This window comes from Chelonoidis abingdonii, chromosome 7 (assembly GCF_003597395.2).
Source record: "Chelonoidis abingdonii isolate Lonesome George chromosome 7, CheloAbing_2.0, whole genome shotgun sequence".
Classification (NCBI taxonomy): Eukaryota; Metazoa; Chordata; order Testudines; family Testudinidae; genus Chelonoidis; species Chelonoidis abingdonii.
The window spans coordinates 104,512,034-104,538,426 of NC_133775.1; the positions used below are offsets into that span (position 1 = coordinate 104,512,034).

Genomic DNA, 26,393 nt, shown 5'->3' on the forward strand with positions numbered 1-26,393 from the left:
ATTTGACAGCCTAAGGACTCTGAGAGCCAGTGAGAAAAGCTTGTAAATCAGCTAGTCAGTCATGTGGTCTGACAGCTGATGCATTAGCCATGGTGCTGGCACAGAGACATGCCAGCTTCTCACGGCTACATGAGCTTCCTGTGAGGAAAAATTAGGGGAAACATTTTTGGTCTTCTCTGCAGTGCTAAGTTCTGAAAGGGGTAGATACAGAAGCTACCTGGGCTCCTAACCCCAGTGTTGAATCTGTGAGGCTTTTAGAAAAAGTTGTTTTTAAATACAATTATGCTGTAGCTCCTATAAATGGAAAGAAGACAGCCCCTGACATACATAAATAATACTGTTGTCAATTGTAAGATAATTGTCAGGGTCAATGTTCCCCCTTCCCCAGCATTTCAGATGTTCATGGGGGAGATTTATGCATCATCTGCTCTTCTGGGGTAAACACAATATTTATTTAAAAATAAATAACGCTTTGGGTTCTCACGGGTGTCTGCTTATCTTCATGGTGCAAGCAGTGTAGAACAAAGTCCAGGTTTCCGTTCACTGTACAACGGGTCCAATTTGTTCATTTGTGTGACGCTACTGACTCCGTTATACAAGGGTTGAATTAGCATTGGAGCACTGATACAAGTTGAGTCCTACAATTACTTGTACTGTGCTGATAATGAAAAAGTTTGTAGGAGGGAAACTGAGTAGGTGACATCTCACTGGTAAGCCTCTCCCTCAGTACTGATGTGGGTTTTTTAAATCATTTCACTTTCATCTTCAGCTTTTTGCTGTTTCAATTGTGCATTAGTGTGGAACAGATCCTGAAGGAGGCAGCAGAAGTAAAGAGGCACTTTCTCCCTTCATATGCCAACCTATCCTGTTCAGCCAGGTATCCACTCTACCCAGTGCGTGGCACAGGTGAATACCATAATCTTATCTATTTTTTCTTCCCAAAAGTGTTTTAACCCATGAATGAAAACATCCTGCAGTTGCACCCCTCCTCTTTCCATTACTTAACTTCTCCCAATAAGAGAGAGGCGCCTCAGATCAAAAGAAGTTTGCCATTCGCAAGTTTGTCAGCTTCTAATCAAGTCAACATTCCAACAACTGGAAAAAAGAAGGGGTTAGTTAGCTACCTAAATAATTAGAGCAAATCAGTAGGTCTGACTGGCTAGGCTTTACCCTTTCTCTGATGCCTGAAGGGAAGAGAGGGGAGACTCCTATGAGGTCATCTGGAGAAAAAAAAATTAACAATATTGCTGTGCTAATCACGTTCATTTTATTTTCATCGTTATGATGCGAAGTGGAAATGCATTAGCTTGTATTTAGTGGAAAGAAATAATTTGTCTTAAACTTTACACCCGCTACGTGGTTTAATCCTATATTGAATTAAAAATAGCCCACAAAGTAACTGATAATAGTCTGATAAAGGCCAAATTAGATAGCTGCTATTGTACAGTAACAGTTGCCTAAGCCAGGTCAGTGTATATGCCCTGTCATACTAATCTATGTTGGGAATGCAGTCTGGGGTAAGGCTAACATTTGTTAGACTCCCTTACTGGAAGTCTTGCACTAATAAAGACCAGGCTGCGGTGTAGAATTAGTAATTAGTAAAAATTCAAGATTTAGAAAAGCTTCCTGTGAGGGCACAGGGCCCTAGCTTATGAAGAAATGATCTTGTATAACATTCTCAATATCTACACTAAAACATTCCCATAAGGGTTTTGTGGTACAGGCAGTAGTTGCTGAGTTGCTACATTAATTGTTCAGTAATTCAAACATACATTATAGTGTGTGTATAATGTTGAGCTGTTTCCAGATCAGTATAAAAAGCTGCCATTCCTTCGTTGATGGGGATTTACATCGCAGGCCTCTTGTGAAGTACAGCCATGCTCTCTTTAAATTTCACTTGGGGACATTTTTTCCATCTGGAGCAGTAATGGTTCAAAGGGACTGTCTTCTCAACAAAACCTGTAATGCTGAGTGTTGTGTCAGCAGCAGTTTGGGTGACATGAGATGCAGAATCCTCATCTTCACTTAGCTGGGATGTGGGGTATACCACACATTTAATGCTAGAAAAGCTCTTCAGCTATAACTGATATCTTGTAATGTGCATAGAGGAGAGGGAGGGAGACTGGTGAAGAAAAAAGCTGGTTGTTTCACTGTAACAGGCAGGCCTGTGTCAGAGTTAGAGGCTTACTTTGAAGCTCTTGTGCCTGCAGGCACACATACTCACATACTGAAACACAAGGATTCCATTATAGGGGCATACCAATACATATTCGTGTAGAACAATACATGGTGCATGCATGCCAGCCTGCAAAACTGGCCTTTGGAAACTTCTTAGGAGCCAAAAGCCAGCCAAGCACGAACTGACTAGCATGGAGTTAGGAACTGCTTGTCAGGATGACTGCATTAATGGGCCTGTATGTCACCAGTGTTGGTGAGAGACTCTAAGGGGATCTGATCCTCTCCTCCTATACATGTATCATGTTTAACATTCCTGGTGACTTTGAGCCATGCTTCAACATAACTGTAGGAATCACACTTGAGTCTTGGCTCTTAGCTCCTCTAATGATGCCCTTTCAAGAGGGGAATTCTGTAATTCTTTCACACTTCAGAAAGCACAGAGATAAGGAGACACTGAGCATGAGGAACCTGCCTTCTAGCCAAGAGAGGGACCAAGCCCTTTGCAATGATGGGGGAAGAGCCATCCAAACTGGACCTTACACGTTAACAGAACTGGTAATTGTTGCTCTTCAGAAGAGGCTGACTGCTCTCTGCTTGGTCACAGGACTCTTCACAGCAGCCAGAAGGCTCACACCCGTTGTCTTCCTCCGAGCTGCTGGGGAGGTTTGTATACTCCTTGAAGAAAGAAAAGGCAAATAGATTTCAATCCCTTGAGTTTACTTAAACCCAGCTGTGGCGTAATTCTCCATATCACTTGCCATAATGAAAATACTGCTCCTGCTTCCACACTCAGGAGACTCATCATTTTTGCATAGATTTATATTGGTGGATTTTCTTATCTTATGGAGGGAGATGCGGAATTGCCTTTGATTTCAGTAGAGATTGAATGCACAGGAGCTGGGCACTACCCTGATATGTAAGGCATGAACTAGGCTTCAAGTTCCCCCGTATAATCGGTTAATACAGTATGTGCTGTTGATGCTGTGTCTTTTATGGCACGACTGTAACTCGTGCTCCAGTTGGCAAAGCAGAGAGGCTACGATACTGAGACGTTCTTGTGCATGTCCAGCTATGCACAGTACTAAGTGATGTATTTTTTTTTTTTTTTAAGTCTTCTTAGCACTTAATTGATTTAAAAGCTGCTACTGGCCAGGCAAGAGTGTGGCATGTTTAAGTGTCAGGGAGCTAATGTTGATAATCAACATCCTGCTTAGGTGCCTCCTGGAGAGCAAATCAGTGCTTCCTCTAGGGCCACTTGGACAGCTCAAGATACTGTTCATGAGGTGGCATCTCTTGCCTCACTGCTTCCATGCCATTCCAGGTTAGGAGTGACAAAGTACAGTTGCTGCCACCGGTTGCCCATGTGAAATGAATGGAGATGTAGACATGTGTCCACATCACAGAACATCGTGGCTACTGGCAGCCTCAACTGAATCAGCGAGGTGGCTTACCCATTTTCTTAGCACTCACTAGTGGTCCCTAGTGCTGAAATAAATGGATGCCGTCAGAAAACTAGTGCTGCTAATGTACCTATGTGAGGGCAAGTTGGGGGACTTTGTACTCCAGTTCCATACCTTTCCACGCTTTCCACCAGCACTAAAACGTGTGTTTTAATTAAAAGATGAGAAGCGACAGATAAGGCAGGGCCCTGGATTGCTGGCAGATGGAAAGGAGCATCTTTTTTTCTCCCTCTATTTATCTGCACCTAAGTCTCCAAAGTGTCTCACCTGTTCCTTGTTGGCGTCCAGTTGTTTTTGAATGAAATGGCATATCTGGTCAAAGGTGGGCCGTTGGGTGAGTTGCAGATTCCAACATGCTTGCATGATGCGATACCTGCAGCATCAAACAGCAGTACCTAGTGTTAGCCTCACGTTGAGCAAGGGGCATGCTGATGTGCCCAAGGCTGTCCCAGGGGGCTGTAATGGGATGGATGTACTTCATCCCTGGGGTGTATGACCTTTTGACCTGAGCCATCCTTCACCCTCTCTGTGTACTTACCCTACATGCTTGCGAGGAGTAACTAATAAATATTGGTAAAGTGCGTTTGAGTTCCTCAGCTGGAAGTTGCTCTGGGAGAGCAAAGTACAGACTCTTGCTAGAAACCTAAAGAGCCAGAAGCCGCACATTCAGGGAGTCCCTGCTTACCAGTGTGGACTGTGTATTATAGCTAGCTGCTTTTCTGCTGGCTGCAAGAATGTTTACATTCCTACCTTCAATGGTTAAGGGGATTCACTGGGATAAAAAACCATTTCCTTAATATTTACAAGGTGGTGTCGTGTCATGTCATGTCATGGGTGCTTTCTGGAAGGAAACTACAGTCTATTCCCAGAAAGCCCCATCCTTGCATGCTAGTATATCCAGCGGCAATATCCCTAGACAATGGCCTTACTGCCTGTAGCATTACGTGCCATCTTCAGCAGCAAAATGACAGGCTCTAAGCAGAGTGAGTCTGAAACAAAATCCCAGACCAAACACTCCCAAACTGGGCCCTGTTGGAAATTGGGCTGGAAACTTTGTGGCTTGAGTCTATCTGTAGTGCTCTAGTAAGTAAATGGTTAACTTTCCAGCAGGAGGGCTCATTGACCCTCAGTACCCTGAATAACCCATCACTAGCTTTTTCACTGGCTGTGGTGCCTGCTTCCTTTGCTACCTGTGCATTGCCAGGGGCAGCGACTGCATTTCCGGGTGGCTGTACTTACATTTCCATCGGAGCAAAGTCTGGTCTGGCCATCTGATACCCCTGCTTCACCATGCTGTAAAACTTGCTATTCACCAGCATGCCAGGGTATGGGCTTTTACCTGCAACCACAACAGAAAACAAGCTCTGGTTTAGAGCAGAAGTGATAACGAGAGAGCTCACAATTAAGGTCAATAAGCAACATGCCTTGGAGTGGTGCTGCAGGAGTTTGCATGGACTGAGTTTCTCGTGTCCGAGAAGGACAGTTACTGTGGCAGGTTGCTGATGGTAACAGACACTGACAAGGACGAGTAATTTGTACAGCTGGTGTTAAATAAGTTGCTTTGTGCCCTACTTCCCACAGCCCAGTTTCTCACTCAGCCCTTCCCCAATCTCGTTGCCTAAAGACATTTGTGTCTGGGTAAGTGATGGAGATAAGTGAAATACAAAGAGAACTCTGAAGGACCCTTCCTTACCCAGTGAGAAGATCTCCCAGAGGAGGATGCCATAGGACCAGACATCACTTTGCACAGTGTATATGCAGTCGAAGATACTCTCTGGGGCCATCCATTTCACCGGCAGACGGGCCTGTAAGGGCAAAACGTTCCACTTGGGCAACTTGGCCACTTGCACAATTCTAGTCCTGTTCTCCCCACCTCTGTCCTTAACCACATCCTCCCCGCCTTAAACACCCTACATCCGCGGTTCTCAAACTAGGGGTTGGGTCATGACCCTGTTTTAGTGGGCTTGCCTGGTCTGGCTTAGACTTGCTGGGGCCTAGGGCTGGAGCCTGACCCCCACCACCTGGGGCCGAAGCTTAGGTTGTAGGCCCCCTGCCTGGGCCTCAAGCCCTTGGGTTTCAGTTTGCCCCACCCACCCCGCACAGGGTGGTGGGGCTTTGGACCTCCCATCCTGGGCGGTGGGACGCGGGTGGGTTCTGGCCTTGGTCTCCCCTCCTCTGGTCATGTAGTAATTTTTTGTGGTCAGAAGAGGGTTGCGGTGCGATGAAGTTTGAGAATCCCTGCCCTATACCTCATCTTTGCTAATGCTCCCAGTTACTTACATTGCCTTTGACAACATAGTTTGAATCGTTCATGATATCTCTCGCCAGCCCAAAGTCACAGATTTTGGCTACTCGTCCGTGGGTCACTAGCACATTCCTTGCTGCCAAGTCCCGATGGATGCACTGGACAGAACAGATGGCAAAACAGCATCCAAATAAATTATCCTGCTACAGTGATGGAACACGCAAAACCTCTGCCTTTCTTCCCTATAAGAAGGTGGTAATTGCCTACCCAACAGTTGCAGGGCAGGTGAATTGATGAAGCCCTTTGAAAATACTAGATATCAGCAATTACAATTTCAGGTGCTCTCATTTTATATGTGCCCCTTCCTACAATTTGTTATCAATATAAGAACTGCCATATGGAATCAGACCAATGGTCCATCTAGTCCAACATCCTGTGTCTGACACCGACCAGTGCCAGATCTTCAGGGGCAGTGCACAGAACAGGGCAATTTGGAGAGATCCCCCTGTCTTCTCTTGCTGGCTCCTGGAAGCCAGCGGTTTAGGGTTGCCCAGAGCATGGGGTTACATCCCTGAGTATCTTGGCTAATAGCCAGTGATGGACCTCTCCACCATTTAAATTCTTTTTTGAATCCAGTTCACTCCACTTCGCTTCTGAAACACTTCATACTATATCCTGGAATCACTCAGCCTTGCCCTTGGGTGCCGTGTTGATGGAGTCTCAGATGTATAGGGTCTTTGCAGACCATGTCAATGGAGAACAGTCAGTACATTTGTGTCAAGTATCAGAGGGGTAGCCGTGTTAGTCTGGATCTGTAAAAGCAGCAGAGAATCCTGTGGCACCTTAAAGACTAACAGACGTTTTGGGGTGTGAGCTTTCGTGGGTGAATACCCACTTCTGCATCTGACGAAGTGGGTATTCACCCACGAAAGCTCACGCTCCAAAACGTCTGTTCGTCTATAAGGTGCCACAGGATTCTCTGCTGTCAGTACATTTGCTCTTCCTTAAAATATATATAACTAGGTTCAGGCAGAAATCTCAACTGTCACCTTTTTCTTTTTCCTGGGAAGAAAGACTATAAGTGCAGGGCTGTGCAGAGCCTAACTCTTGCCCTAATGTAAAAGCCGAGTGGAAGAGATGTGAAAATGGCACACAACATACACACACAATTCAGTTGTCACTCTCCAGGACATATCGGCAGGATTATGGAATGAAATCTGAACTGGCTACTGGGTGAGGCCACATCAGCAAGGAAGACCCATTATCCTGCCTCCCAAAAAAGGTGGAAGTTGAATACTAGAGGCCTCTTTGCTAGCCCCCTTGCCCAAGATGGAAGGGGCATGTATCCACAGCAGGCTCAGGGACAGAGGTTCCACCCCAGTTCATAAGCCTGACAAAAGTGTTGTCCCTCAGATGCTTTATGCTATGGGCTAACTGTGTATTTCTTTCTTAACCTGGTGGGCAGCCCTTGGGCCACCGTCCTCTTTGCCACTTACATTCTTTGAGGCAAGGAAGGCCATTCCCTGGGCCACTTGATTGGAGAACTGCAACAGGTCACACAGATCCAGGGGCCGAGTATCCTGTTCTTCCTCTGCATTCTTGCCTGGGACAGAGAAGAGCTCTTTATAGTTAACCCAAGAAGTGTCTTCTGCAGGAGATGTAAGTGCTGAGTGCACTGGATCCTGGCCCACAATGGGGAATGATACAAGCAGCATGCCTATCAGAATGCAGAGCCCAATGGGAGATGGAAAGCATACCTTGTAACTTACTCCCTGCTGGCATGGAATCTGATGGCACAGGTCTCATTTCAACATAGGTCTCCAAACACTGGCTTGCAAACCCACTATCACTGAACCAGAGAGAACAACAGAGAGGGGACAAGTTAAAAACAATGGGGGCTATGTCTGTCTTTTCATCCTTTGACCCCAGGGTGCTGGGCAGAGAAAACACTTGCAAGTTACCTGTGAGGTTTGGCGTATTTTAAAAGCTGAACTGCAGAGCAAAAATGGATAATGATCTATATACCCCATGCTAATTAGATTGTGTGTGGGAGCATTCAGCAAAGAAATAGATTGTGACTACCCTTTCTAGAAATGCACTTTTCCTTCTGTAAAAGGTATTTCCTGGATCAGTGTGACTGGATAGATCTCATTCTGAGACATGACACCAGTTGCAAACAATGGAATAGTTTTGTCTCAGTAGCTGAGATGAGGAGTGCGAGGGGGGAGAATGAATAAGAAGCATAAAATCACATTTGTGTGGAAATTGTTGTCAGTAATTTTCAGAGGTTTCTGAAATGTGCTAGTCACAATTTTCCACTCCAAGGCCTGGCCAGGTGCATTCTGGCTTTACAGAGAATTTTTAAAAAATTACCTATACTTTTGTAAGCAAAATATTTCTACGTGTGACTACCATGACCTCCCAACCTCATGCCAATTAAACCTTCCCATTGCCTCCTGCTGTCAGGCACTACAATTCTACATGGAATCATAGGACTGGATGGGACCTCGAGAGGTTTTCTAGTCCAGCCCCCTGCACTCATGGCAGGACTAAGTATTATCTAGACCATTCCTGACAGGTGCTTGTCTAACCTTCTCTTAAAAATTTCCAGTGATAGAGATTCCATGGTCTCTCTAGGCAATTTATTCCAGTGCTTGCATGTACAATCTCCAGTCCTGAGTCTTACCTTCGGACATACTTCTTCTCCAGATAGATGTTTTTGTAATCGGCTGTGCTTTCCAGAGAGGAGTCCAGGCTTGAGTCCTGGATGATTATGGACTCTGCGTTCTTCCGCAGGAAATTCAGCAGATCTCCATAGTGACAGTACTCAGTGATGACCAGAACTGGGCCTAAAAAATAGGAAGTGGTAATCACCGAGAGATGACTTCATTGCACCCTTTCCCTCTCTCTCCTGGCGGCCTGGTTTCCTCTTTAGAATGGGATGCTTGGATGTGTGGGGGTGAATAGGCGCATGAGTACATACATCGGTTTGGTGTGAGTCTCCGTCTCTAGTGAAAATGGTAGATTCTAATAAGTTAGATAATCTTGAGACTGCAGCTTCGGTCAGATATAGGTCTCCATCATAATGGCCCCTAAGTCTTAGAGCCTGGCTAAGTAATAGGATGGGCAGCTTTGCTAGCTCAGGGCAGGCAAGAAATAAGCATGGAAAGCCTTCACAGGAATGTTCCACCATTATGATCATCTAAGCAGACCATCTCCTTGGGATTATAGGAGGAGTCAGCAACTTAAGAAGTGTGTAAAGGCCCTAGTGTTCCCCTGGGGGTGGAGGTGTCACTGAAAACAGAATTCAGGAGGATGTCTACTGAGGCTCTTAGAGGGAATGGTGCCATCTCATCCTACCTCCAAAAGTACAGGCTCCCAGCAGGTTAACAATGTTCTCATGGTGGCCCAAGTGACTCATGATTTTCAGCTCAGACATAAGGGCCTCCTGTTCATCTGTGTGGGCTGTTGCTGGAATCAGATTGGAAAAGATTACCTCAAGTCTGACATGGAGTAGGGACAGAAAGAGAGAAGAGGTGGGGGGAAGGAGAAAAGAGAGGGTGAGAGAGAGCTGGGGGAGGCAGGAAAGGGGATGAAAGAGGAAAAAACGAGAGAGGAAAACAATAGAAAAATGGGGAGGGAGAGAGGAGGAAAGAGCTGAAGCATGAGAAGATGATGAACATGCTTTCTTTGCCTGGATGTATATCTGCCTAGGAGCTATGGCTGCCTTGCCACAACTGGTGCCTAAAAAACATGCATTTTAATCCATTATTGGCAACCAGTGCCATAAGCACTCCCCAAATTTTATGCACATGTGTTTGTGTTTTCAGTATGTCTTGCTCTGCAATCTGCTCTTAACTTACATTTGAGCATCTTCACAGCCACTTTGAGGACAGTGTCTTCCTTCCCCAGCCCGAAAGCAGTGGCTTCTACCACTTTTCCAAAGGCTCCTGCTCCCAGAGTCTTTCCTACAAAAATAAATGTGCTTAGAAGAACCAACCAAACAAACAACAGCCCAGTGATGGTGATTTTCAAAAAAACTGCTTTGGACAGACCCTCCGGATGGCCTAGTGACATGTCAGCTGCAGAACCCGGGCAAGATGCAGAACATGTGAGCAATATGGAATCCAGTGACATGGAGCTCTGCCCACATGTATGGGGCATTCACTGGGAGTGGAAGCAGAGTTGTAAGGAAGTGAATGTCCAGACATGGAATCAATCTAGCTCTACATGTCAGAAAAAGTCTAGAGAGGGTGATCTTATTCTGAATGTGTGAGCCTGCATGTGGCAGGCCGGGACAGAATCATATCACCCTAGCTCTGTATCTGAGAGCATGTGGAAGGCTGCAGAAAGGGCAGGATCATGTTGTTCTGCATGCAAGAGGACGTGAGCGTTTGGATGGGGGCAATATTGTATTGCATTGTTCTAATCCTGTACGCAAGAGAACGCAAGGGTTTGGACATCGTCAGCGTCCTTTTAGCTTTGCACATCAGAGAATCTGGATCTGCGAGTCAAATCACTGACCAGCAATAGAGAAGCTCTGAATGTTTCTCACCAAACTGCAGGTTGTTCCTGGGGAATTCCCATTTCTCATTGTAAGGCAATTGGGTGGGGTCAATAAAGATGTAGTTATTCCCTTCGCAGGCCTCAATAATCTTCCACCGCACCTGGTATTTTGGTTTCTGTAAAGAAGAGAATCTGATTAATCAAGATTCCTTCTCCTGCTCTACAAGGCTCTGTAAAACCAATGCAGCTTATCACAATGACTTTAAATCCCCACCGTGTTCCCTGGGGCATCACGCTCTCCTCACGTAGCTCCATAGATTTTGTGGAGAGTCCTATTTTTAATACCATCTAGGGCTTCTTGCTTTTGAATGTGCGGTAAATGGAGAGAGAGATGATAGGTTGGTCTTAAGCATTATGACCTACATCATGGGTCCTTCTGGCTGGTCGTGAAACCTGATTGCCCCCTGTTCTTGGTTGAGTGTTAAGGACTACAGATTCCATCAGCTGAAGTCGGCATTTAGGCTGGCACTCCCATTTTCCTCCTCGAGTAGCAGCAAGGGGGCCTGCAGTGTTCTCCTAAACTGTCTGTCTCTCTTCATTCTCTGGATGAGCAGGCTAGAGCATCTGGGAACATGGTGCTAGATCAGCTGGTGTGTCCCACAAATGGAGGAAGCACCTCTCTAGATGGTTTGAGTGGGAAGCAGATGTCAGCATAGCAGGTGCTTTCGTTTCAGTGGAAAACTCCTGAAGGGGGCCTCCCTTCCTCCACATTGCATTCCTGAACCAGCACCGCTTTGTGCTCTGACTCCATTTCGCTGAGCACAGCACTGACATGTATTTTGTTCCTTTTAAAACAGAGAAATAGAACTTAGCATTTCTCCTCTTCAGCCTGCGCCTGATTCCAGCAGAAGTAAACAGGCAGGGAAGCTGCCCTCGGCAGTGGACAGAAGCAGCCATCAGCTTGAAACGGTTGTTGTCAATATCACGTCAGAAGGATGAGGGAGACCAGACTGATGTAAGGAAAAAGAGGAAGTGAAACAGTTTGGCATTAGAGTGATCTGTGCTGCCCATCCCCATGAGACATCTCCTCTGTCTGCACAGCAGGGCCTTGGTCTTGTCTTTGTCCACTGGCAGAACGAGTGGAGCGTGCTGGCTCAATGCGATGATTCACTTTGCAGCCAAGCTCCTGGATGCGGAAATTTTTCCTCCTCCACCGCTTCTTTCTCCTCCTGCTGCTGGGCAGCTGCAGACAAAGGTGAGTCACCGTGTGGATAGTTAGAGAGCTGGGCGGGCCACAGGCATGAAAGGGGGAGAGACTGAGGTAGATGGACACCACCTAAGGCTAGTGCAAGTTCTCTGTTTCCTGGCTGGGCAGTTTTCCCTTCTTCCTGATCCAAGGTCTAAGGACTAAAAACCTGCACCCACAAAGGTCTGTCCAATGATAGAAGAAGGTAGCAGGTCCAAGTCCCCAGAAACTGCAATTAGGGTAGGTCCTACACTGCATCAAAGGTGTGCACCTGGGTTTGGTTCACTGTAGCCTGCACATGCACGGGGGGCATTGCTGATTTTTTTTCCCCATGAATTGTCTCAGGCTGCAGGGATCCAGGGTGGATTAAGAAACCCAGCAGTGATGCATCCTTTCAGAAGCACCTCCTGTTTCTCTGTGTGTTCCAAGGCTCTTCTAAATTCCCAGCATCATTGGTGCTGTGCTTGCGCTCAGGTCCTCACTGGCCTCTCTCTCTATATCGGTGGCTGAGGGCTTGTTCCTTCCAGTGGTGGTAGAATCCAGAGCTGAGGTCTCGTTACTCTGCCTGGGACTGAGATTTCTCAGAACGGAAGACACCTTTTCTAGCTTTTCCTCATTTCATAAGAGATTACATGCTAATTATCAGCTTAAACAGACAAGAAACAGGAGTTCAACAACTGAGGATAAAGTTCCCTTATGCTCACTTGCTGAAACACATGCAGCAGGGCATGTAACAAGAGCCCTGGGGAAAAAACAAACAAACAAAAACCCTTCAACTCTGATGGGAAAAGAAATCCTGTTTTCAGCAGTTGTGCAAGCAGGGACAATTGGTGGTTATTACCAAAATTCTATCACTGATTTCCCCAAAGCAAAAGAAAATGGGGGCAGTTCCTGTTTGAAGACAATAGAGAAGTCTTACTAGAGACAATTGGATGTTAGCATTCCCAGCACCCACTTTCACTGTGGAAACAGCTTTTTGCTTAGTGGGGAGAGGGGGAAACTGAGGAAAAAATTGCAAAACTCTGGTTGATAAGGCAAAGTTTTGCCCTCAGCTGACCCATGCAAAATACTCTTACAGTTCACATGTGACAGTTCAGAGACGCAGGAGCTAGCACCTTTGCCCAGTGCTCTGAGTAACATCTTTCACTGGCTCACCAATCTGTGCCACAAGCCTGTACAATTCATGGCTGGGCTTTTGGGGGTTTGCATCAGACTTCCACTGGTATTGAGTGACTAATGAGAGGTCAGGTTGAAGCCACATTCTTGGGGGGGGGGGGAGGGGCCTTGAGGCAGGCACAGAGTTAGAATTCCTCCTGGGGTTCTAGATCAGTGTGCATCAGAAGGGCAGATCTGCCTCCCTTTAAGTGGGCATAGCCTTTGCCTGCTGTGCTCATCTATAGCCCCATCCTCACCCTGCCCCCTTCCAACAGGCTGATACAACCACTGGTGTTTGCCAGATCCAGGGCTAATGATCCCTACTGAGAGTGTGCCCAGCGTGGGTGCAAATCATTGTGGGGGATACTTCTTGTACTCTTCCCCTTTGCTTTATCCCCCAGGCAGGGGCAGGCGCAGCCCAGCTTGTTATTTCCCCCCTCCAAATTAATAGAGGAAAATAACGTCAAATAGAAGATGAGCCCTCAATTCCCTTTTCCATTGCCCTCATGTCAGAGCCCAGGGCAAGAGCAATGGGCTCAGGGACTGGTGATCATTCTCAGATCTTACAGTATCCCAGCTAAGAGCCAATGGAGCTTCAGTGAGATGTCAACTCATTGGCACAGATCCTCAGGCTCTTAACTTCCATGGCTTGGAGTAGAAGTTAAAGGAGCCTAAATGTTTTTGAGGCTCTGGGCCATTGTGGTGAACCCACTGGCTGAATCGCTGGGTAGGGGCAGTGCTGTGTATACGGACATTTATGCATGCGTGACAGTCCTCTCTCTCCAGAGAACAGGAATCAGAGTCTGACCTGATTATATTTGTACAGCAGGAAGAGGAGCAGCAGCAGGAGAAACACGACCAATATTCCTAAAGGGGTGGAGAGAATGGGGTTGAAGAGCTCATTTGGGAGCATCCGGATTTTTTCTAGAGAAACAAAAGAAAGACGGTGAGAACCAGCCATTCAAGTGTTTATTTCACTAGAGCATCATCCATGCTAGCATTTTACTCAACCAGCTATTTGCTCTAGAATCCCCCTGTACCTAATTACATGGAGGTGGCCCCAGAGCTGATGTGCTGCCCCCAAAGGAGTCAGGGGAGGGAGGTCTTAATTTTTCAAAATAAAAGATATTGTACTACAAAGTATATACTAAAACCAGGGATGAATAACACAAACCACCCAACCCTTCATAATACACGGACAGTACCTGAGACCCATATTCAGTGAGAATGTGCCAGAATAAGGGACAGAGTAAAATCCTTTTGAGTGAAGACCTCAGGATTTGACCCAGAATGATTAACAATAAAAGGAGCCTATTAGTCCATCTGCCCAGGACCAACGCAGGTCTGTTCCATACAGAATGTTGTCTAGTGCTTCCATTCGCATATACCTCTGTCCTGGCCTGCATGTGGGATATCAGCACCAGCAGATGCATGTCCCTTATGTTACAGTAAGCACTAGTGGAGGAACAGAACAGTCACACAGTTCTAGTAGAACCAACTGTCCTAATAAACCCAGGAAATATAACTAACCTCCACCTTACCATCTACATCTCAAGCATCTTGTTGTGTGAGACTACCCCAGTGCTAACATGGTTCATATGCACTAAGGGGTGGACAAAAAATTCTCACTGTGGTAGGAAACAGGCGGCTATTATGCATTTGATCTTTGTCAGTACTTTACTTATAAATGTAACAACTAAAAGCAGGTCCTTCTGATGAACAATGGCCATTTTGGGGGATGTCTAAGATGGGATGTTTCACTGTCCTCTCCACGCTCAGCAGCCTGCAAAGCGAAGTTTCACTCTGGATTAAGTTAGCAAATCCATATAAATACCTGAGAAAAAGGATATGGCTTTGAACATGAAAATGAGTGGTTTGGCACATTTTTCGGTCTGAGCTGTGCGTGTGTTGATGCCCTCTACTGGAATTGGACGTGCCGATACAAATTTCTTTTGTCATTGGCCTTGCTTGCTTAGCTAAGTGAGTAGTCTATGTTTGTAGCAATAAAAGTCTTGAGATGAAATCTCTGGGTCTCTATATGATAGTACCTTATGTAGGGGATAATTATCCTAGTGCATTACCTTCTCTCTCAGATTTCACAGGGTCAGGAGAACAACATGCAGTGCAGCAAGACCAACCCTTAGAAATCCAGGATTTACCAACATACCTATAATGCTATGGGGTTGGAAATGAAATTTCCCCCAAGGAAATGCCAGTATTTGGAAATGCCAGTATGAATGGATTAGATTAAACTCGAAGACGTGTCTTTTCACCAAAAGAGCCACTTAGGACCAAGAGAAGGCCAGGTAATCCAAGATGATGATATTTTCTTCTTGATTTCATTAGGTTTGAATTTATGCTGACAGGTATGCTTTTTTGGGTGTAATTTCAGGAATTAGTCATGCATCTCCTATTGATGTTCTAAGGAGTTCTATGGCTAAAACCCCTGGCACTGCACTAAAGATTTACCCATCATCCCCTCCAGCCTCCAGAGGATTCAAACCCAAATTATCCAGGTCACCAATGATGTCCTCACGGATGCAAGAAATGAAAACTGAAGTCCTCCTTAGCAATATGTTATCAGGGATTAGCGGGGGAAGGGCAGGGGGGAGAAGAGACATACTTAATTCCTTCAAATTAGGATTGATCTGATTGCCTTCTTAAGGAACTCAGCAAGAGCAGTTAGTGGGGCATTTGACGTGTATGTACAGAAAGATTGGATCCCCAATGGCCTATAGCCATCTTTAATTGAGGTCTGGATTAAATTGATTAATGATCTATAAATAATAAATGCTCTGATTTATCTCACCTGTGTTATGCATCTGTGAGTCATTCCCCTCGCTGTTAATGGCCCAGCAGCAAAAGGTAACATTGTATTCAAACTCTTTAATCTGAAGGATGCTCTCTACTTCCACCTTTCCAAAGGGCAATTTGCTTATGACCCATGGGTTGGTGTCATTCCAAATCAGTCTGGACACAGCTGCAGAAACACATCTTCCCTGGTCACATCTGCAGAAACACCAAGCAGGGGAGAGAAAACATTTCCATGGAACACGCCTGACTACAAATGGAATCTATTGCTACCTCATCACAGAGGGCTAGACAAGAGGTCTGCGGTCACAATGCTCCTTGTTGCCCCTCCAACTTCAGAGAGAATAGACCTGTCTAAGGAAGTAATTTCAGTGGTGGCACCACACTGCCCTCTTACCCCTGGCATACAGGTGATAGAGATGGTCAGCAAAGCAGGGCCCTTGCACGTGAATGGAAAAACTGGCCCCAATCCTGCTCATTGCATGGGCTGCATCAGCTTGATTGTGCCAACGATCTCCTTCCCTAGCAGCCTCATGACTGGGGAATGGCTCCTCATTTACGTCTCTTCCCAAATGATGCACCAGGGCTGGATTTTGGGGCAATAGCACATTAAGCAGGTCTCCCCCCTCAGCAAGCATGTTTTAGAGGGGATTCTAGACACTGCTATTAGGAACTGGGACCCATCACCTTCTAGTGTTGGAAAGGCACCCAGTGACAGACGCTGAAATCTATAAACATCTATTTTAAATAGCAAAAGAATTCTCTGTTATATTGGACAGAACTCCGATATATTGTCATGTATCTTTTGCTAGTCTGTGCCAAGCAGTTTAGCAAATACAGATGACATCTACGGGGAATCTTGGGTTCCTACTGCAGAGGCAGGGAAGGAAGCGGTGAGCCCTGGGATTGCGATTGGGTGCATTGCACAATGGAAGGCTCTCCAGGCCTCTCTGATGTTTCTCACCTGTCTGCATGCCCAGGGCACTGATACCACTCAATATGTGGAGCAGGATAACCACTGGCTGTACAGTGAAGGCTCGTTGAGTTATTGAATACCGTCCCAACATGATGGATCTCAGGCAGGACTGAATAGGGAATGCAAAGGAGTGTTAGGTACGGAAGTCATATGAACACAGCTCTCTCTACATTTCAATCCCACTTATTTATGTGCAGTGTCAAAATGGCAGGGGCAATGTTATGTGTTTGGAGGAAAGGGGGTACTGTAAGAGCTCCCTTTGACGTCTTGGTCTGGTCTTCAGGATCCAGGTTCTGCGCTGCCCCTTCCCTGCGTTGTATCTTGGTAATCTGTCTACCCAGAGAACAAGATCAGGGAGCTAATATCTTTTACTGGACCAGCTTCTCCTGGTGAGAGAGAAGCTTTCCAGCCACACAGAGCTTGTCTCTCTAACCAGCAGAAGTTGGCCCAATAAAAGATATTGCCTCACCTCCTTTGTCTCTCTAATATCCTGGGACCAGCATAGCTACAGCAACCCTGCCTATCCAGAGACCCTGCAGTACCATTGGATAAATTCACCTCTGCTAAGTTGGAATTCGTAACAACGCTGTGGTTTGAATACAGTAATGAATGTAGGAAGATCTGTACAGTGAGTGCTGGTATTTAATGTAGATATATAATGATATATTTGTCATCATTTACTTGTGGGTAATCCACCAAATACAGTACCGTAGGAAGCTTAACACCGTCCCTATATGCCGACTCTGCCATATTACCCTCACTGTACATTGGAACTTCTGGCTGTGACACAGGGACAAATGACCCACCATTGTAAAGGACCTGGACAGCCAGGGTTGAAAAACACCATGATTACTGTGAGAGAGCCACTCTGGCAATTGTTACCATCACTCTCCCGAGTGCACCACCCCACCCGCATAAGTGAGGCAGTACTAGGGAGCTTTGATGTTCTCTGTGGCTGCTTTGATTGTTCCTGTGACAGCTGCCTTCCTGGAACTAAGTTTGTAAGCTCCTCGTTTGCTGGCAGGAAGAGCAAGAACCATCTCCGCTCACCCCCTTGCTATCCACTAGCCTGTTGGCTGCTGTGTGGTTTCCATCTGCTGTCTCGCAGATTTGGTGGCATGGCAGAAGCAGCACAGAGCAGGCCACTTACATTTCAGGGTGATGCTGAAGGTCACGGATGCATTGGCCGCATCATTCGCAGCATAGAATGTATACAGTCCCCTTTCATCTTCTTTCAGCCGGTTCAGGGAGAGCGTGGTGTTGTACCTGTCCCGAGAGAATAAAAGTAACTGAAGGAAGCTGCATATAAAAAAACAATCAGGTCTCTCAATGCTGCGCAGTGCTGCTGCAACCACTGCATGCACATTTCCAGCTGCCAGTGTGTTCCTAGAAATAATCCACATCGAGCCTTTCAGTGGCACCAATAGCAGTTAGCTACTTCACCTCCCTGTGAAAGGCAATGAAAATCTTCCCCGTGGACAGGAGACCTGTTTTTCTGAGAGCGAGGATTTCGGCCAGGACAGCAGCGTTACTCTCTGTTCTGTTTGGAGAGTGCTATGGAGACTTCGATCTTCAGCTGGCTGGCCTCTACAGACCTGCAGGAGGGCTCTCCAACATCATATCCACAGGAGTTTCTGTCCCTGCCTTGATCCAGGAGCCTGGACTAGACACCTGCTCCTGTGCTGTGCCGGCCTTGGAGTGCTATGAACACTTTCCCCTCTCCAGGCCTGATTTTCAAAGGGATAAGCACATGCATCTTCCACTGACCTTGAATGCATCTTGTGATGTAAACAGTTACATGAAAGGCACCGGGAATCGGTAAACAGCTGCCACGTAATATCATTGGCAGTTCTGGATTGCCAACCCACACAGGTTAAAGTCCAGTGGCTAAAGCAAAAGACTGAAAGTTCGGACTCTGGTTCTGTTCCTAGCTCTGCCACTGACTTTCTCTGTGACCATAAACAAGTCACTTAGCCTCTCGGCAACAGGTTCTCCGTCTGTGAAATGGAGATTACAATATGACCGCTTCTCTGGACTCAATCAATTCAAGTTTGCAAGATACTTTTATAGTAGCACCTTCTGTCAAGGATCTTAAAGGGCCTTGCAAACATGACTTGATTGAGCCCAGAGAGATGGTCATTATTATAATCCCTATGTGTGTGGGGAGAAGTTGGGAACACTTTTCTCTCCACACCCTCCATAACGATATCTTCTTACCATCCCCCTGGCTGGAGCAGGAGATGAAGTGAGCAGCGTGCTTCCCATGTGATGTTCCCCTATTTCCCTTGCTATCTATAGTGCTGACCCAACAAAGTGCTTTGGAAGGCAGCAAACTCCGGAGAGGTTACAGTACGCCCTCCCCAGTGGAAGAGAGAACTCAGACACTGGAGACAGTCAGTCTCCAGTTTGTAACTGAGAAGGACCGGGAATGGCCAGCCACATAGATTTTGAAAAGATGGACTTTCCCCTGATTACTCAACTTGCCCCACCATCTATCCCATCCCATTAGTGCTCCTGAACCCCAATACAGCCCTTTAGAACCCTGACTCTGAGTGACAGAAGGCTCTTTCTGTAGTTCAATGCTCCAGTTCCTAGTCCGGTGGGTAATTGTTTCTGAGAAACAAAAGGGGAAATAGCCAGTTTTTCCCAACTAACAGAAGGTTCTGTTCTTTAAATGTGCTATTGTGGTCTGGGTCGGCTCCAGGATTTGTGGGGCACTGCGTGTAGTGACACATGTGAGGTCCCAGCCAGCTCTTTGCCTATGGCTTCTGGTCACATCTCATCTGCCTATGACCTGCCTCCAGCATTGGCCAACATCCCCCAGCCTGTGTGAGTGGCTCCATGGCCGCTGGTGAAGTCAGCAGGTGGAGCTGAAGTGCAAGTGGACATGGGAGAGGCCACTTAGGGAATTCGGTCTCAGCTGGATTCAGCTGGGACCACAGTGGAGGAGAGGGGCTGTTGCTCTGGGTGGTGGACTGAGTGTGGATCTGTGATATTCAGCCCCTGGTAACGGAAGGGGCTGATGCAATAGGAGACACGCAGGCGTATGGCTGCCTCCACCCCATCACATCCCATGGGAATTACAAAGACATGGCTGTCTTTATCGCAGTGTCTTTTTGGATTGAGAGAAGCCATTCTGTCCTCAGCCCACATTTGCATTTTCTTTGCCTCCCAACCAAAAAATGAACAAATATGAACGACAGTAGCAAATGCCCATGAGTGTGATGGGGACTTCCCCTGTGGTGCCGTGCTAGGAAAGGCTGCTTTGCTCCCTGGATAAGGGAGGATAGTCCCCTTTCCCCTTTAAGCTGAATAATTTTCTACCAGACAATCCCCCCTAGAAGGGGTCTGCTGTAGGGGACCCTGTTCCCAATGGAAAGGATCCAGCTGGCAGTGTTGAAAATACTCTGCTGATGCGCACAAAGGCGAGAGGAGATACTCTACCTGTTGTTACCAGGGACCATTTTGTCGTTGAGTCGGGTGCTCACAGAGTGCTGGGAAAGATTCTCATGTGTCCAACTCCAGTTGCTAAGTCTAGGGTAAGCCTCAATCAAGACCCGCAGTTCCAGATTTCCTCCCAACTTTACTTCGTGGCTGCTGTTCTGTATGGGCAACAGACGTACATAACCTCTCTCTGAGGGACAAAAGGGCAAAGATAATCAGTGGGTGTGTCTGCGAAGGACAAAGGTCTTCCACATTTAGCCCTGGCATAGCCCGCATTCAGCCCATCTCCACTGATCTCCATAGTTGCCTGCCTTTACACCAAGACTGGCTTGGGCGCAGAGAAGTCTTTGCTGACCCCAGTTCCTGGTGGGATCCAGCTCAGCCTGATGCGGACAATGAAATTACACTCTCTCAGTGCAATGCTGTCTTTTCCTGATGGTCTTTCAGCTACTCTCAGAGGCTGGGGCGTACCCAGGTAACACTTCATATTAAGGTTCCATTTATAAAGGGTTAATAGATGGCAAATCAATTGCTAGAGATTGTTAGAGTCCAGCAGGTTAATTGGTTGCATAACCATGGCTTATAAGTATCTTTAACACTGTCTGCTGGTGTTCTTATAACCATGTGTGACCTACACTACTCATGTCTGCAACAAGCGTACAGCATCTATGAACCATCCATTAACACTTTATAAATAGAACTACTATAAAGTGTGAGCCATACCCAGCTAGTGGAGGGAACAGCTGATATGACAAGGACTTGAAGTTAACTGATTAAGTGATGGGATAGCTGGTAATGGGGAGGAGCTGAACGCACTGGCTGAGTCAGCTATGCTAAAGAGTGATGTGGCTAAGCTAGATCACCTGTGCATCCCCCAGGAGTCCAGTCCGTCACTTGTGCCAAGCCCCTGGTCTCTGCTTGTCTGGGGAGCTTATTTAGATCTGAGCTCTCCTTTCCCCAGCAGCGCGCTGCAAACCTCTGCCTTGGTCATCAGCTAATTTGAACCCAGGAGCTTCAGAGCTAAAAGGATGAGCTGCCTCTTTTTGAACTGCAGAAGTAGCTCTTTCAACTTGCATCTACATTAGAGTTTTATTCTTTTCTGTGGATCCGCCACTGGAAGGGGGCCAGGGGCGGCTTTAGGGATTTTGCCGCTCCAAGCACGGCAGGTAGGCTGCCTCCAGCGGTTTTCCTGCGGAGGTCTGCTGGTCCCGCGGACCTCCCGTGGGAGGTCCACTGAAGCCACAGGACCAGCGAACCCTCCGCAGGCAAGCCATCGGAGGCAGCCAACCTGCCGCCCTCGTGGTGCCGGCAGAGCGCCCCCCGCAGCTTGCTGCCCCAAGGACATGCTTAGCATGCTGGAGTCTGGAGTCGCCCCTGAAGGGGGCACAGATCCACCCTCTCCTAGTGTGGGACACGCAGTCAGCTTTTGTTTCAATGGCCTCTGAGGTGACTCTGTCCAATGAATTTTTTTAGAGGCTGTTTATTAAATTTGTAGAAAAAGAGAAGATCTTCTCTGGCTTTGCATCTGACTGCACCAGCGACCAGATCACTAACTGGATAATGGCACCTGCCCCTTTCCCTCAAGACACCTAGACTTCCCTTTTCTATCCACTGTAGAGTTCTGGGATTGAACCATGTGGGTCTAATCAGGGAGTCTCCATTGGGAAACCAATGTAGGGATGAGATTGTGGTCTTAGATACAAATGAATAAGGGAGATGAAATTGTGAGTGTGTGCACATGCGCACACATTTCATGATGTCACTTTTCTTGCCCATTCAGGAATTGCTCACCTACAACCTGGAGCACAGTTGAAGAATTACTGGATCCCACAGAATTGTTTGCTACACAACTGTATTGCCCACTGTCTCCTATTGTCACCGCTGGAATGTATAGGGTGATGGAAACGTAATAGACCTCTTGTTCAAAGGTGGTGTTGGTTGTGATGGTGACCTGCAGCCATAGGGAAGGGATGTTAGACTGATTTGTTTTGGAACAAAAGTCAGGATTAGTGATTACTGTGCCCTTCATCTCGTTTTCTACCCTACTAGACCTCGTCTGAGAATTTATATGGCTAAAATGCAGACAAGTGGAGACAAACAGATACAGTTAATTGAAGTCATCAGTGCAGATACTTGTAGCATAGACAGGCATATAGATTTCTTTTTCATCATTGTCAACGTTTTGATTATGAGCTATAGTTACATTGCATTATCTGAACAGCCTGCTATATTTTGTATGCTGATACTGTATCATTGCCTACACTGAGACATTAACAACTCTAAAACAGGAACTACTATTTTATCTAATCTAATCTAGGTTTTTAAAATGCACCCATCAAAGTTTTATCTATGTATGAAAAGTATTAAAATCAACCCATAATGTATTACGGTCAACACAAGAACATCTCCCTCGCTCTCCCCTTCTCTAGAGGAGTGTGTACGCATTGAGCGTGTTTGTTGTTTTACAAGATAGGATTTGATGGGGTTACTTGGGCAAGCCTGGCTGGGAGAACTGGGGTTTACATGTCATTTTGCAGGCACTGCAGTTCATGTTCAGTGAACCCCGATAAAGCAACCCCCATTTCATTCTCTAGTACAGTGAGCCACCAAGAATGTATGCAAGTGTCTCTTAACCCTTTGTAAACTGTCACCGCAACAAAAGAGAGAGAGAAAGGATGGCTGTGTTTCGGTCTCCTGCGTTTGTGTACAATACACAGTCTAATCATGAGCTTCAGTACTGTGCTCCTGCCAGCTGCTACCATATGGAAGGCTCTGAGAGTCAGAAATGACTCTGGTCAGCTTGTCCCTCCCCATTTTCCAGAGAGATCACATTCTCCCTACAAACAGAGGAAAACGACTTACATTCTGAGCCGGATGGATCCACTTGATGTTGTACTTGTAGGAAGGAGACATTAAATTGCAGGTGATCTGGAAACTTTCCCCCTGTATTCGCACATGGTCTTTTTGCTCCACCGTGACTGAGAGCGGATTTACTGTTTCTAAACAAAGGCAGAGAGGGGCAAGGATTAATTACAGGAGGGCTTAAAGGCCTCTACATCCTTGAAGAATCCCCAAGGACTTGGCTGCTTAGCTCTTGCCGCCATCCACTTTAATCCCTTCACCCATCATTGCCACCGTCTTCACCACCACCATCATCCTCTCTCCTCCCAGCACTACCACTTTCAGGGCGGGCCCATCACCACGAGGTGGCTCAAAAGGCTCAAAGGATAAGGAATCCCTGTCCCATCTGCCAGTTTGCTGATCTGCAAGACAACTGCACCAAGGCCTCAGGATTTGCAGTGTGCCAGTAGGAAGAACAGATTTTCCTTCCGGCTGCTGGATGCATGTGCAAGCATCAGCATGATGCAAACAGGAGGAGGTGGAGGAACAAGGTTCCAGGGGTATTATCAGCATTAATAGGAATCCATCGATAAAATGAATTATTCATGTAGTAACAGCAGTGTACATGGGACTATCCAATAGGACATCAGTGCTAAACAGAGTACAGAGAAAAGGGTCCTGTCAGGCTGTGGAACAGCTTCCCAGGGAACCCCATCAATGGGAACTTTTGAAACTAGACTGGACAAAGTCCTGGCAATACACAGTCAGAAACAATCCAGCACTGGTAGAGGGATGGACTTGGGCTCTGCTTTATAAAGGTGTCTATGGGGATTAGGTGACCAAATCCCATTGAATTTCAGTGGGAACTGTTCACCTAACTCCATTAGGCTCCTTTGAAAATTCCAGTCTCCGTGGCCCGGTAGGTCATTTCCATCTCTAACTTGTCTGACCTTTCCCCAAACGAGCTCCCCCAGACCTGCTCCTGGCAGAGTTAACAATAGCTGCCTCCCCAAGGCACTGCTGGAAGAGTGATCAGAAACCCAACCCTTTACCTTTCAGAACAATCAGTCGGATTTTCGATGACCTCTCCACTTTTCCATTGATCAGGGCCCCACACCTGTAATATCCTTTATGAGCTTGCTTCACATTGTATATGGTTACTCCATCCCGAGGGCTGAAAGAAAACTCGGTCCCTGGTAAGACTGGAGAATTATCATCCTTCAGCAGGGTAATGTTAGACCCATACTCTGGGTCAGTGATCAGACATGGCAGCTGTGCATCACGGCCTTCGCTTACTCTGACACTGATGCTATGGACATACCACACCTTCTCGGGATCTATCAATGGAATAAGACAAGCCAGAGAGCGAAATCAAGCAAAGCGCATACACTTGGGATGGGTTTCCAGCAGGTACACTTCAGTGTAGGTTCAGCTTTCTGTCTGCCTTGCATTAAACTGCTATAGCACTGAAAGGCCTGCTCCTATTGATAACTCTATGGCTCATTAGTTCTTTACAGCTCATTCGGCACGACAGGGGCAGCCTATGATACCTAAGGAGAAGGGACATAATTTGTAGCACAAGTACAGGTATGATGGTGTGTGTGACACAGAGACTGAGAGGGACAGTTAGAGGAGCACCAGGCACTCAGTGAAAATTACTTTCAACTGGGGCTGCCAGTTTTATTAATAAAAAGGCTAAGCTTGAAGATGCGAGCTGATTGGCTAATGAGGTTTCCATTAATCACATTGGTAAGCCCTTTTTTTGAAACCATGAGGACAACCATTTCACAGGCACAATATTACAGGAGGGGGTGATCTGCTGCCTGCCTTCACAGAATGGTGGGAGCAGAGCACCGTGGCTCACAGTCCACCGTAAATTTCTGTCCATGCCGTCATCACAGCCCCCCAGATAGCAAACCTTATGCCTGGCAGTGTATATTCAGCAGAAGCCAAGTGACAGTCCCCAATATGTGCACTAGACAACGTTTCTTAACAACTGATCCAAAGACCAGTGCTGGTCCCTGAGATTTCCCCTGACACAGTTTAGGAAGGCAGCAAACTGGTCCCCAATACCAAAACAGTTGAGAAACGCTGCACTAGAGGAATATACTAGAAGCAGTAAGCAAAGCCTGCCTACACGAGAACGTTATAATGATATAAGGTGTGAATTTAAACACATATTATATTGGTCTAGGTCCCAGCGAGGTCTCTCCAGTATATGCTCTGGCATAAGAGAACCTTCCGGTTTAGCTTATGCTGTTTTGGAAGGGGTTTAAGCAAAACGAAAAAAGAAAGCCACTTTAATCCTGGAGTAGCTCTTATCTGGAATACCCAGCTCTTATATAGCGTTTTTCATCCACAGATCTCTAGGCACTTTACAAAGGAAAGCAGTATCATGATCCTAGGATGACCAGATGTCCCAATTTTATAGGGACAGTCCTGATTTTTGGGTCTTTTTCTTGTATAGCTCCTATTACCCCCCACCCTCTGTCCCGATTTTTCACATTTGCTGTCTGGTCACCCTACATGATCCCCATTTTACAGAAGGGAAATCTGAGGCACAGAGCAGTGACGTGACTTGCCCAGCTCATCTAGCAAACCAGTGGGAGGCCAGGAATATTGACTCCAGGCCTTCTGAGGCCCAGGCTAGTGCTTTATCCATGAGGCCACACTGTCTCCTTAAGGGGGAATAAGAGCGCCCACAGTGGGGGGAGGGGGTTATACTGGTATAACGGTATTGGTATTGCTATAATTATATCAGTGTAACAGGTAAAACTATCCTTTGCAGACAACCCTTAAACGAGTGTGACAGTACGTGAAGGAATGGCATTAGCTACCTCTCACAAAGAGATGGACGGATGCTCGCTCCATGTCACTGCTGTTGGTATAAGCGCACTGATAGGTGCCAGTGTCCCTGTAACTGGCACTGGTAATACTGAGAGTGCTGGTAGTGCCAGTGGAGTACACGATCATATTGTGTCTTGTGCTGACCCATTCCACGCTGAAATCCCCAGAGCAGTGCAAGTTCACAGGGGCTCCCTTGTTCACAATCATGGCCGTGACATTAGGGTCGAGTGTCAGAGATGCCGAGCCTGCAAACAAGAAAGAGAGGATGGGTGAGCAACCCACGTGCAGTACAGATAAACTGGTGAGATCTCATCTCACCTTGCAGGGAATATCTTAGCAAGGGCACAAGGAAGAATTGTCATAAAGACTGGGCTGGCTGGCCAGAACTGGAGTTTTGGTTCATTTCATACACATAGCAGAGATTCTAGGCTGATTTGTTTGGCTGGGCTTTTTATTTTAATTACTTCTCCGATGGCCTGAATTTTAGACTAGGAGGAGTATTTGATGTCAGAACATTCAGAGCCTTAGGTGGCGAAATCCATTCTTTTGCGCTGATTAATCCAGTCTCCGGAGTTTCTTTGTTTTACTGTCTTAGAAGTTGTTATTTTCCTATAGATCAGGATTTATTTGGCTGTAAATTTCACTGTGGAGCTGTAAGCACATGATGCAAATTGTGTTGGGACA

The 26,393-nt window shown here is 46.5% G+C and overlaps 1 protein-coding gene across 2 annotated transcripts in view; it reads right to left on the bottom strand.

Annotated features, from left to right (window-relative positions):
* Positions 1 to 1,248: 1,248 nt before the first annotated feature.
* The window catches only part of CSF1R (colony stimulating factor 1 receptor), a 31,218-nt gene continuing 6,073 nt past the window's right edge, over positions 1,249 to 26,393 (bottom strand). The window contains exons 2-21 of one of the 2 annotated variants that reach the window (XM_032772178.2): positions 25,700 to 25,954; positions 23,915 to 24,199; positions 22,884 to 23,020; positions 21,813 to 21,972; positions 20,022 to 20,211; positions 17,728 to 17,843; positions 16,566 to 16,686; positions 15,600 to 15,799; positions 13,599 to 13,714; positions 10,439 to 10,565; positions 9,747 to 9,851; positions 9,244 to 9,354; positions 8,570 to 8,732; positions 7,653 to 7,732; positions 7,380 to 7,486; positions 5,919 to 6,041; positions 5,332 to 5,443; positions 4,878 to 4,977; positions 3,906 to 4,011; positions 1,249 to 2,853 (exon numbers count right to left, since the gene is read on the bottom strand). In XM_032772178.2, coding sequence (XP_032628069.1) covers positions 2,722 to 2,853; positions 3,906 to 4,011; positions 4,878 to 4,977; positions 5,332 to 5,443; positions 5,919 to 6,041; positions 7,380 to 7,486; positions 7,653 to 7,732; positions 8,570 to 8,732; positions 9,244 to 9,354; positions 9,747 to 9,851; positions 10,439 to 10,565; positions 13,599 to 13,714; positions 15,600 to 15,799; positions 16,566 to 16,686; positions 17,728 to 17,843; positions 20,022 to 20,211; positions 21,813 to 21,972; positions 22,884 to 23,020; positions 23,915 to 24,199; positions 25,700 to 25,954 — 2,846 coding nt within the window. In that variant the 3' untranslated portion in view covers positions 1,249 to 2,721. Of the gene's footprint in view, positions 2,854 to 3,905; positions 4,012 to 4,877; positions 4,978 to 5,331; positions 5,444 to 5,918; positions 6,042 to 7,379; positions 7,487 to 7,640; positions 7,733 to 8,569; positions 8,733 to 9,243; positions 9,355 to 9,746; positions 9,852 to 10,438; positions 10,566 to 13,598; positions 13,715 to 15,599; positions 15,800 to 16,565; positions 16,687 to 17,727; positions 17,844 to 20,021; positions 20,212 to 21,812; positions 21,973 to 22,883; positions 23,021 to 23,914; positions 24,200 to 25,699; positions 25,955 to 26,393 lie in introns of both variants that reach the window. The other variant, XM_032772168.2, reaches the window with a different exon arrangement.